Source organism: Ambystoma mexicanum, chromosome 4q (genome assembly GCF_040938575.1).
Source record: "Ambystoma mexicanum isolate Mex_15411 chromosome 4q, UKY_AmexF1_1, whole genome shotgun sequence".
In the NCBI taxonomy this organism is placed as follows: Eukaryota; Metazoa; Chordata; class Amphibia; order Caudata; family Ambystomatidae; genus Ambystoma; species Ambystoma mexicanum.
This window is the reverse complement of record NC_090928.1, coordinates 512,975,783-512,988,550: the sequence shown is the minus strand read 5'-3', so window position 1 is coordinate 512,988,550 and position 12,768 is coordinate 512,975,783. Positions and strand designations below refer to the sequence as shown.

The window sequence follows — 12,768 nt, the reverse complement described above, 5'->3', positions numbered from 1 at the left end:
ACAAGTTACTTACCAACTGGTAACGTTCTTTCGACTGGATGTTCCTCCAACGTATTCCTCATCGCCCTCCCATCCTACCCCACTGTACATTTTCCGGGTTATTGCCACTTCAACTCTCGCAAGGCTGACACCTGGCTACCTACACTATCTATACAACAGAGCAAGAGGGGAAAAACAGAACTGAGGCCAACGGGCGCCGCACGTGCTACTTGTATACCCGATGACGTCACCCTCGACGGAGGCCTTCGAGGGACTTGGACTCAACGACACTGACGCATGGCGCCCTCTGGCGAGAAAACATTTCTGAAGCAGCTAAAGCTAGATGGAATACATCTAAGAAGAGGAATACGTTGGAGGAACATCCAGTCGAAAGAATGTTACCAGTTGGTAAGCAACTTGTTCTTCTCGAATATTGTATAAATCCTCTCCGCCGGGTTCAGAGTCCGGGAGTAGTAAGCCAGAGGATGTGAATATTTTGTCTCAGGGTCTTTCTGTATTAGAATTGCTCCTAATGCATAATTAGATGCATCGGTTTCTAAATAATAGGGTAAGCTAGGATCAGGTAACCGTAGGATGGCAACTGTCATCAACATATTATTTAGAGCATCAAAGTCTTGACCAGGATCATCGTTCCAAGAAAACAAAATATCTTTCTTTAGTAGACGTTTCAGAATAATTTGGAATGAACCTACGGTAAAAATTAGAAAAGCCTAAGAATCTCTGGAGTTCCTTAATGGTAGAGGATGCAGTTCTTTTCCATATTCCAATACAACCAGAATGGGATTAATGAAGTATTCTGTGAACTTTATAAGCATCTTTATCAAAGGGGACCACGGGCATTAGTCTCCCTATTGGAGGACGTACTAGGGGAGATAGAACTCCCAGTGTTGAGCCAGGAGGAAAGGGACAGTTTAAAGGCACCCATCACCTTAGAAGAAATACAGGCTACGATTAAGGATTTGCCGACAGGCAAGACACAAGGTTTGAATGAGCTACCCAGCAAATTTTATAAGGGATATATGCAAGATTTGCCCCCCCCCCCCTTGTTGCCCATGTTTAATTATGCCTACGAGGTAGAGAGCCTTCCACTTAGCTTGAGGGAATCGATAATTATACCTCTCTGTAAACCTCATAAAAATCAGTTCGAATGTAGCTCGTACAGGCCGCTCTCATTGCTGAACCAGGATAGCAAGATACTAACATCCATACTAGCAGCTAAGTTGAAGGAAGTGATAGTTAAACTAGTACATCCAGACCAAACGGGCTATGTTCCAGGCCGTAGTTTGGCCTGGAATTTGAGGAGGCTACACCATATATTGGACAGGTCGTCCTGGGAGGTGCCATGTGTCATAGCTACATCGAACACCGTTAAGGCGTTCGATTCAGTTATGTGGGACTGGCTCAATGCAACACTGAAAAGGTTTGGATTTGGCCAGGCCTTTATTAAATGGGTCCGAGTGTTGTACACAAAACCAATAGCAAGGGTCAAGACAGGGAGACACATTTCAGAAGCATGGGAGCTAGGTAAAGGCACGCGACAGGGTTGCCCGTTATCACCATTATTGTATATTATTGCCATGAAACCGATTGCTCAGTACCTCAGGACAGAGTATAAAGAGGCCGGGATCGAAATAGATGGGGACAGGCATTTAATATCAATGTGTGCAGATGACACACTTTTATATATCCAGAACCCTGAGGACAATCTAGAATTGTTACTGGAAGCAATGAAACTGTTAGCTGCATGGTGAGGGATTACAATTAACAAAGATAAATCAGCGACGTTTCCAATAGTGGGACTTTGGGGAGGGCAGAGGATGAACTGCCGGTATTGGCACTGAAGTGGAAAGTGAGTACTTTCAGATACCTGGGAATGAATGTGTACCATAACCCGGGGGATGAATATGCACACAATAAACCACAAGCCCCGGATGCTCGATGAAATTCTGGGCTAAATTACCCCTGTCAGTGATGGGTAGAGCGGCTTTATTGAAAATGTTGGTACTACCGAGACTGCTGCATTATTTTGTAAATGTACCATATCATATACCAAGATACTTTTTCAAAGCCATGGAGAGTATCTGTAGAGGATTCCTACGGATGTACGGTAGGAACAGGATAGCACTGACGTTATACCGGCCATACATCCAGGGCAGCATTAGGGTCAAGTGCTTTGAACAATATTACATATTTATTTTTTATTTATTGCATTTGATTACACTCCCAAACCCTTAGGTATAACGGCGTACATACTTCTTGAACATACATTTTCGGTATTATCAGCTTGAAAAAACAAGTTGCAATGACATGGTTATTTACATCATATATCACGATTGGCATGGTCTTGTTACAATAGCGTGAGTGTTGCATTGAGGTTTGCTTGGTTGGTTAGTATTTATTGAATAGCCAAGTTTTTAGTTGCTTCTTGAACTTGTGGAAGGAGGTCTCGTTGGTGAGGTGGGTGGGTAGTGTATTCCAAATGCGCGGTGCTGCTTTTGGGAAGCTGGAATTGCCTGCTCTGGTGGTGGTGAAGCGTGGGATGTGGAGGTGTTTGTTGTTGATGGACCTGAGAGTTCTCCCAGTGGCTTTACGGGATATGGTTTGGTTAAGGTAGGTTGGTGCCCTGTTAGAAATGCATTTATGCATAGTGGTGAGTGCTTTGTGAAGGATTATTGCTTTTATAGGTAGCCAGTGGGCATCTCTTCTTTGTTGGGAGATGTGTTCTCTTCTGTTGATACCTAGGGCAGCTAGAAGGGCTTTGTTTTGCAAAAGTTGTAATTTGGTTAAATTTTTATTTGAGGTGCCTAGCAGTAAAATATTGCAATAGTCTAGTTTTCTAAGGATTGGGGCTCTAGCGAGCGTTAGGCAGTTTTGGGTGGAGAGGAAGGGTTTGCTTAAGGTAATGAGCTTGGCTGTATATGCACTGGAGGAGGCAAGTGCATTAATATGATTTTTGATAGTGAGGTTAGATTCTAGGTGGACTCCTGACGTTTTCACTTTGTGTGAGATGGTGATGGGGGCGGGGCATCTATCAGGATGGAGGTGTAGTCAGATGGTAGTTTACTGAGTTTGGCTGGGGAGCCGATTACGAGGATCTCCGTTTTTCCCCGTTAAGGCAGAGGCTATTATTCGCCATCCAGTTTTGGATGAGGGAATATATTTTGTTGATGCAGGCAGTGTCTTGTTCTAGATTGCCTGAGATGGGGATAAGTATTTGCGTATCATCAGCTAAATTGGTATATGACTCCCATGGCGTCTAGCGCTGCGAAGAGTAGCTTGGTGTATGCGTTGTATAGCGTTGGGGAGAGGCAGGATCCTTGTGGTACTCCCAAAGGTACTGGGATGGTATCGGCTGCTTCTTCTCCTAGGGCAACTCTTGAGGTACGGTCTGAGAGGAAGGATTTTGTCCAGCTTGTGGCTTACTTTGAGAAGTCGACGTTAGTGGAGAGGGTGTTACATAATTTGTTGTGATCGACTAGATCAAATGCAGCGGAGAGATCCAACAATAATAGTATGCCCAATTTGCCAGAGTTCCTGATAGAGTCCATCTGGTTTTTTAAATCAAGGAGGGCAGTCTCGGTGCTGTAACTGGGCCAGAATCCAGATTGTCTGTCCCCTAATAGTTGGTGCAGTTCTAGATGAGTTTGTACTTGGGAGTAGGCTATTTTATCGATGATTTTGAGGTTAGGGGCCTGTAATTGGTAGGGTCCAGTGTGGGTTATTTGAGCGGGGTTGTGACCCATGCTGATTTAATGGATGCTGATATTGTGCTGGATTTGAAGGATTCATTAATGAAGTTAGTGATAATGGGGGCTAATGTTACAGCCCAATCTTTGACTACTTTAGCAAGGAAGTTGTCGCCTTTGCAATTTTATGGCTTGACGGAGGCTATAGTTTTAAGAACTTGTTCCTTGGTGACTTGCTTAAATTGGAATTCCGGTACATTGGGTTTAGGATTAGCATCAGGCGGTTGGGATGGGGTGGTGGTGGGTTTGAGGAGATTTATTTGAGCAGCTATTTTCTTTTGGAGTGTGTTCACTTTGGAGGATAAAGCATCCTGGATAGTGTTGCACCAAGCTTTGTTAATGGTAACGGGCTGAGGAATTCGAGTTCTTTGATAATGGTAAACAGTTCTTTTGTTTTAGAGGCTGCATTAGCGATCCAGTTGTTAAATGAGCCTGCTTTCTGGGTGAGTATGCTAAGTTTGTAAGTTTTGGACAAAATGTTTTAGTTTCGCATAGCAGGGCAGCTGCAATTTGTTGTTGACTGGCTAACCCAGACACGAGGATTCTGCAGTCTAATGTGCGGAATCATTATTTGAAAGAGAAAATGTGGCTGGGCAAGCCTAGAAGGGAAAGATGGTCACACTAAGTGGCTTTGGGAGTGAAAGTGTGGGACAGAGCCATAGCATTGGTGGGACTGCCCATCCTACCTCGACACAAATTCCTTTGGTCTCGTTGGTGCCATGCCTGAGCACACAAAGACAGCAGTCTGGAGGAACTGGGAGGGCTGTGGGGTGCCACCATAGGTGATTTATTACACGACAATGTATACATACCCTTTATTGAACTGACTGAGCAGACGGGCATCCACCCAGGCCAATACATGGTGCACAGCATACTGAAGCAAGGGATTACAAGTCAGTGGCCTGCATATAGTAAATTAATGGCGAAACATGAGATAGTAGATGTTTTATATGATATTGCAGAGGGCAGATACACCATATCGCACATATATGACCTCTTACTGGCAAGTGGGACTGTCCCCCCTTTAGCGATAAAGGATAAATGGGAAGAGGACAAGGGAATGGTGTTCACAGAGGCACAGTGGCAGGGGATCTTAGGATATCACAAGAAAGTGTCCCGGAACGCCAGATTACAGTTGATACAATTATTAGTGTCACATAGAGCATACATGAACTGAAACGAATCTCGCAGTTTTAGGGAGCACGAGAGCAGGGGTTCCCCAGATGCAATACAGTTAATGCAGGGATGCTACATATGTTTTGGGCATGCCCAGTGGCAGGGGCATATTGGTTAGAGGCGTCGAGCTGATTGAAAAGAGGAGGGGGTGGAATTGAATGCACGTTCTCCGGCGGCCTGCTTGCTGGGGCGTTTTCCGCACCCGAAGGGTCAGAAACATGTCACCAAACTGAAAGATCTGGTGTGTATACTGGTCAAACGCAGGATTGCCATGGCATGGAAATCACTGAAAAGGCATGCAAAGGGGAGTGACAGAGCAGAGGGTACATCAGAGATTGCAGGTTGGGAAGCCTTGATACAAACCCTGTTCGCTGTAAGGGATGTGAGTGACATGGAGTAATTCCCTGAGCAAAGTGAATTTCAGAATTAAAAGCAGTTAGGCAGCATCTAAGTATTTGTTAGGCAGCTGGCAAACCCGGTGGGTGGGAGGAGGGAGGGTGAGGGGGTCTGGTTAAGGAAACCTTTAAAGTTAAGTATGTGTTATGCTTGGAGTCAGTGTTCTTGATGCAAAATATGCACATATGTTGAACAGAAGTAAAATGTATGCATAAAATCGAAAAACACAAAAAAAACATTTAAAAAGAAAACGGTAATATTTTGTTTTCACACTTAGATATTTTTGCATATAAATGATGCTTACGTAACCTGAGAAGTATTTTCTCGTACGTGTTTTACGTGTTGATCATATGAGGGAAAAAATATAAGTATGTCATTGAGATAGATGACTGCGTAAATATCTAGGTCACTGAAAACATCATTAAGAAAGTGCTGAAAGACCGAGGGGACATTACAAAGCCTGAAGGGCATTACCATATATTCCAAATGGCCAAACCTGGTTCGGAACGCCATTTTCCTTTCATAACCCAGGGCCATGCGAACCAGGCTGTGAGCTCCTTTTAAATTGAGTTTGGTATAGATGAGGCTATCTTTTGCTTGATCTAAAAGGACTTGAATCAAGGGCAAGGGATATCGAATCTTGACGGTCATATCGTTAAGTTGCCTATAGTCTATAAACGGGCACAGTTCTGTCTCATCTTTTTTGGGGATAAAGAATAAGTGAGCCCCTGCAGGAGATGTTGAATGACAAAGAAACCATTTCTTCAAGTTGTCATCGATATATTGTTTTAATACAAGATTTTCCTTCTCTGAGAGTGCATATGTACGCCCATAAGGAATTGTGGATTCTGGATAGAGTTCTATTCTGCAGTCATATTCTCTGTGTGGGGGGTAATCTTCCTGCCACTTTAGGATCACAAATGTCAGCAAAATCATGGTATTCAATAGGTAGTTGAGGAGGTATTACTAACACTTATTGTGAGAATGGGACAAGACAACTCCGTCCAGGACTTAGATTACAACTGGGAATATAGAGGCTCAAGACAAGACTTGACAATAGGAGGGTGAACATTGGTCTCCCTGGAAGGTAAGTTTCTGTTTTTTCCAGTTGATCAGGGGATTATGATGGCGTAACCATAGAATACCTAGAATTAATTGGAGCGGCGATAGTGTCTAATGATAAATATCCCTGATGGTCTGTAGCACACACCATTAAGAGAGTATTAGTATGCAAAGTGGAAGGGCCTAAAATTAAAGGTGAACCATTCGCTAAGATGATGGTTTCGTTTCTGTGTTTGGATTTTAGGGGCATTAGAGCATAAGCGATGTCAATAAAATTTCCTGTAGTGCCACTGTCTATCAAGGCAACAACTTTTTCCCATCTCTTGTGTTAAAAAATAGATCTACTGATACAAAGAAATGATGACTATGACTAGGGGCCATGGTAGGCTTAATTTCCAAGGAATGCTGAATTCTTGCACCTGACCCTAGATTCCCTATTACGGACAGGTGGACTTGTTTCCCAAGGCTCGAAAGGATCTTCGGGGACATAGCTGGACAGTATGTCCTGCGTCTCCGCAATAGAAGCATAATTTCAGCTTTTTCCTCCAGTCTCATTCCTCAAGAGAAAAATGTAATCATTAAGGTTCTGCGGGAGGGTGACAACTTTACAGAAAACGTTCTTGAGGTAATTTCTAAGCCCTTTATGAAAGATTGTGAGTTGGGCATTTTCGGGCCATTCCATTTGGAAAACTAGACCACGAAAATGAGCTACATAAGTCAACAATTAACTGTTTCCTTGTTTGATTTCTAATAGTTCTTGTGTAATAGATTGTGCGGTATAATGCCGGTCAAACATGACCTGGAAAGCTTCCAAAAAGAGGCCCTAGTCAACTAATAAGGGACTACTGATGTCAATTAATGGGGTAGCCCAAGACAGGGCAGTTTTCTCTAAATTAAATAACACAAAGGCTACTTCAACTTGTTCGGATACATGTAACTGCGGTTTGTTTAGGTAGTGTATGCGACAATGAGTCAAAAAAGATCTGAACTCGTTCGGGTCCCCCCCAAATTTAGTAGGCTTGGGAGGGGAAGGAATGCTGTCGGTTTCCCCTCCTGGGACGGGGGAGTTAGCGGGCGTAAGAATGGTTCTATTATCTGTCCTGGAAGTGGTTCCCGACCCGGAAGAAGCGACTGGTCCCGTCCCTATCCCCAAGGATTACTACAGAGAACAGGTTTTTTAACCAGATTATCAACCGTCTTTTGCAAGACAGACATGGATTGAAAAAGCATTGTGTTTTCCTGGCGGGATGCAGTAACCTCTCCCTCTAATTTATGCATAGCCACTGCTAGGTCTTGTATGATTGCCTCCATGACTCAGGAGAACTAAGGTTCTAGCAATTTGTCAGGATCGCATTTCTAGGATGGTTCTCATGAGTTTTGAGATTCAATACAACACCCAGGAGGTACCCTATTAAAGGCAGTTAGAAATAAATACACTATGGAATAGGGTCCCCGCAGGTGGGAGTGCTACTTGACACACCCCCTGATCTTTAATTGCAAACAGGAGCTGCAGTAAGGGTTACATAAGGCATATGGTCAGTAATACAGTTGCAATTAGGTAACAAGTTAACAAACCCAAAGTCTCACAGTCCCAGCCAGTACCCGATTACAAACTGCTGTCCTCAGTTACACCTAGATGTCCAAATCACAAAAGAAAGCAGGAAATAGCTATACTGAACTGAATTCATAAATCCCTAACACTAACCTGCTTCCTGATTCCATCGTAAACGAGTGTTGCTAGAACGGTGTCTTCCTGTCGTGCGCTGCCTTAAATACAAAACCACCAAGTGGCGACCGAGTGACGTCTGACCGAGTGAAGGCACCATGCCGCGTGGCTACGCTCCGTGCGCTGTTATGCTAGCAGTTGTTGCCATGGTGCCCTGATGAGCACCACGGTGCACGGAAGGCCCATAGAAATGGGTTTGCTCTCTGTGAATTTGAGCGCGGCAGTGATCCTAACACCACTGCCTGGAGGAAGGCAGTGCTAGCCTGGAGAGGCTGGAAAGAGAGGGGGAAGAGCTGTTAAGCCATGGAATCCATGGAAACACTGGTAGCAGAAGGCCGACCTAAAGGCCGCCAGCTTCTCCCCACTCCTTGAGCAAACAGGAAAGACAAAGCTTTGGGCTTTTCAACTGTAATCTTGGGAAAGATAAGAGGTTCCAGGCTATGCTAGGAAGGGCTCAGCCCTAGGTGAGAGGCCTGCTGATCCCTAGGCCTAGGAGAGAGACAGTGGAGTAACTTTGCTGAAAACTTTTGAGTGGGGGGGGGGGTGGGGCATGACATCTAAAATAAAGGCGCTTGTGACAAATGAGTGGGATAAAATGGTGTGCTGCAAAACATTTGGGGGGGGGGGACAAACACCCTTGTACCCCCCCTAAAATATGCCCATGGAGAGAGACCTATTTTGAGCCTTGTAATATTTAAGGCCTAAGAGAGGGACATGTTGTGAATCCCATACCAAAGGGCTATGATAGAGTCCTACTGAGGGGGGGGGGGGGGGTTTGGGGGGCGGTGTGTGTGTGTGTACCCATCCCAACACAGTTTATTTAACAGTCCATATTTAGTTGTAGCGCGTTTCCCTAGTTACCTGTTAGGAATTTATGTAGCCGTTCTGTTTTGAAATAAATCATTTTACATTTTGTGTATTGACAATTATATAACTTAATTGAAACCAATAAATGTTTAAAGTAAATGTAGTATTTAGAAATATGCAATATGGATGTTAACTGTTTTAAAAGCTTGATCTGCACAGTTTTTGTAAACCTATGGAGACAATAAGATAAAATGAAAACGAAGTATAACATACAGTGTTTCCATTGCTTTGCATTTTTTATATACTTTGACTGACGTTACTAAATGTATTCAATTATAATTATCAAGCACATTATTTAAGCATGCATTTATTAACTACTTCAAAATGAAATCTACAAACAAATTTAAAGTGACTGATATTTTCTTTTTCTAGCCTTTTGGGGCGAGTCTGATGACAGCACCTCCGATATTGAAGATGTGCTGCGTCCACAAGACCAGAATGCAGATGCAGATGATTTTGATGACTTTTACGACTAACTCTGTACAATACTGCTGCCACAAATTGAGGCTGTTTTTATGATGTATTTTTGTGTGGCCCTTAGTTTATTGGCTTCCTATATTCCTTTGATTATAATAAAATATTTTAACTGGTAGTAGTAAAATACATGTTTCCTATAGATGGAATATTTTCTTTTTTATAAAGTGAACGTCTATTCATTCTGATACTGCCTATATAGAAATTGACGCATTGCACATAAATCGGCAGAATATGCACTATGTAAACTGCCTTTTTCATACACTTAATACACATTGAAGATTCTAACCATACTGAGTCCAGGCTAGGACTCCAGAATTGTGTTCAGAGTCAGGATACTAGATTGGCTCCAACATGGAACAGTCATTTCTTGTGAAATATGTTCTGTTGCTGTTGATCTGTTCGGACTCCCAAAAGGGGACGGTGTTACTAGGCAGGGGTTGTGTGAAAGGGTGGGAGTGCATGGCTGCTGGAAGGGAGTGGTTTGGGGACTTTTCTGATGCTTCTAAAAAGGCCAAGATTGCTATAATTGTTCCTGTGACTGTCTCCTACCCCATGGAGATGGCTATGTGCGGGTGACATGAGGATACTCTGCACACCACCCTATGCCCTTAATCTTCCATATTGTGGAGGTAACTGGCCCCCTTTGGACACCCCACTACAGTCTCCATAATCAGGCAGAGGTTTGCATCACAGTACATAATTGACTGTATATTCTAGTCAATATCACTAGAACCTATGATGGTTTGGGTTTATCTGAAAACATTGGCTCAATTCCTACTTTCTACAAGGTTTTTGAAAATGTGTGACTTTGTTCATGAGCCTTTTAAGGGATGAATAACTTTATTTTTCTCTTTTACGTTTATTTTATCCATGGCTCCTCAAAAACAATCGAGATTTTAGAAGGACCACAGCTACACGTATACAAGCCTTCCCAAACCTAAATCCCTCCGTCCTCTGGTGCTTAGGAAACAGACATGTTCGTGACAAGTGATGTATCTGTAAGAAACCAAATCATAACTCTGAGGGAAAATAATATACATATTTTAATGAAAATCTACTACTCAAAAAGTGTAATAAAATCTGTTGTGAAGATCATAACCTACCCCTTAGGAATGGGCATTTTGCCTGACTGAAGAGTGATCACAAGGCTTTCCTGTGGAGGTCGTATTGACTGTTGTTCTTCCAAAAATAAAGTTCAAACCCAGGAACACATTTGTGAAAAAAGATGAGTCTGTCAGATCTAATGGGGGCATTCGTTCTGGATCTTATCCCATATTGCAGTTCAGCACTAGAGCAAAGTCTTGTGCAGCTTAGGTTGGGCACCACTGTGCTCCCCTCAGTTTTAGATAATGTGGTATCCCTGAAACCTATTGGTGTGAAGCCTCCGGAGTCCATCATGAAATCCTTTGTGTAGCAGATAAATAATGTGCCAACAATTGTTACCCTTTCATTTGGAGAGCAATTTAATGTGTTCAGGTTTCAGCTCTTGTAGGGATTCAATAACGCAAGAGTGCATCTTTGGGGAGATAAATGGCAAAACCTGTCTGAGAGTGTGAGGAAGGCATGGTACTAAACAGTGAAGACAGACACAAGTGATCACAGTTCAAGGGTGTTTATTGAACTTCAATGCGTTGGTTGAACGCCTATCTAAACCTAAATCTAAGGATGGGAGCAAGCTACAAACATAAAATAATAATAACGCAGTCCTAGTGGAGTCTTTGTCAAAATAAAAGAGACTATAATAAACCTTTTGCTAGTCCTTACTTCTAAATACAAATGGTGTGGGACAATAATGTATGCAAAAATAAGTGTTCAAGAAATAATATGTCAGGATAGTTGAGCAGTTGGCTTTTCTTGGACACGTTTTCAGCAGGGGACAAGGCGACACATTTAAGCTTCCTACACACCCTAGCTACTCTGCCACGAGGATACAGTTAAAAGCCCAGGTAACAGGTCCTTCTGCCAAAACCTTTTTCCCCAATAACAGTCTATTACTGCAGAGGGCCTGTCGTAACAGACAAGCATCCAAAGTTCCTTTCTTATCAGGATTTTCAGATTCACAAGTTCTCATTAACACAATGTTCACAATTGGTCTCCTTCGATCGGGGTCGGACCATGGAGCACAATATCCACGTACTAAGTTTTCCTTGTGTTATAAAAAATAGAAGACTTTCAAATGTACGATGGGCTTCACTCAAACCATCGCAGGACCACTTCACTTCTCATACTTTCTATCTTCTTACTATCGTTTATGCCTCTTCTTGGCTGGATACCTTACAGAGACCTTTGATTGGTATTATATCTTTCTTCATTCATGTTTTTAACATCCATCAGCAGTTTAGCTTTCCTTGCGTCTTTCATCACACATGTGACCAATCTTCGTTCTTGCACTCTTTATACAATGTTGTCAATAGAAACCTTGATTTCAATACAGACTGGTCTTGCATCAGTCTTCCCAACTCACCGGCTGTTTTGATCTCTCTGGCGCTGCTTTGATATTGGAGCCAAGGACGGTACCAGGGCAACTGCTGTTCCTTCCCAACTCGGTAAACTGTGCAGGACGGCCCCGGGTATCTTCGACACACAATACAGGATTCTTCAGTCTGGTTTGCAGGACTTACGCTTTCTAATCTGAAGGGTTCTGGAAAGTAACGGTTTCTCGCCAGAAAGGTAAAGTGTATCTCCCTCCTTGTGCACCCTTCTTGGTTTGCTGTCTTTCTTCCCTCTTTCTGCTGCCGTTGTGAGAGTACTGTTCCTTCGTGTGTTTTGCCTCGCTCACAGTGTGTTCTCGTGCTCTGCCTTTTATCCGCATTGGGAAGTTTAATGGAAGTCAGGTGTGAGTGATTATCAGTAATTGCCTGACCTTGCCTGACCATAGTAGTCGGACATGTCGGGTACAATGCTTGTGTGTGAGTCTGTTTTCTCCCAGAGTGGGCTGTCCGTGTGAAAGTGTTTATGAAGGGAAGGCGGGTGTATAGTTTGTAAATATCCTGTCGGGTAGGATGGGTTAAAGGTGTTACAGGGAGGGGGATACCGCGTCTCGCAATCAGGTGTTCCAATCCCCGAAGACCCCACACCCAGGTGATCCTCCCACACTGGTCCACCCAGAATCTGGATCCAAAGGCGATGGCCGTGCCTTGGCCACCTGAGAGAGAGATCTTCGGAGACTATTGGGTGAGACACCTTCTGGTTTATCACACAGGGGTATATTATGTTTCTTATTTTCTATTGCTTGCTCTTTCAAAACAGTGAAGAGGTGGTAGGGCTGGCGTTTGTCTAACGAGCCAGCAGAAATAGTAAACTGTACTTCTGCAGTAG

General features: G+C 43.3%; 1 protein-coding gene across 2 annotated transcripts in view; it reads left to right on the top strand.

Annotated features, from left to right (window-relative positions):
• KIZ (kizuna centrosomal protein) overlaps positions 1-9,576 on the top strand; it is a 2,038,369-nt gene extending 2,028,793 nt beyond the window's left edge. For both annotated transcript variants that reach the window (XM_069608068.1, XM_069608067.1), the window contains one exon: positions 9,346-9,576. In XM_069608068.1, the coding sequence (XP_069464169.1) occupies positions 9,346-9,449 (104 nt within the window). In that variant the 3' untranslated portion in view covers positions 9,450-9,576. The remainder of the gene's footprint in view (positions 1-9,345) is intronic.
• The last annotated feature ends 3,192 nt before the right edge of the window (positions 9,577-12,768 follow it).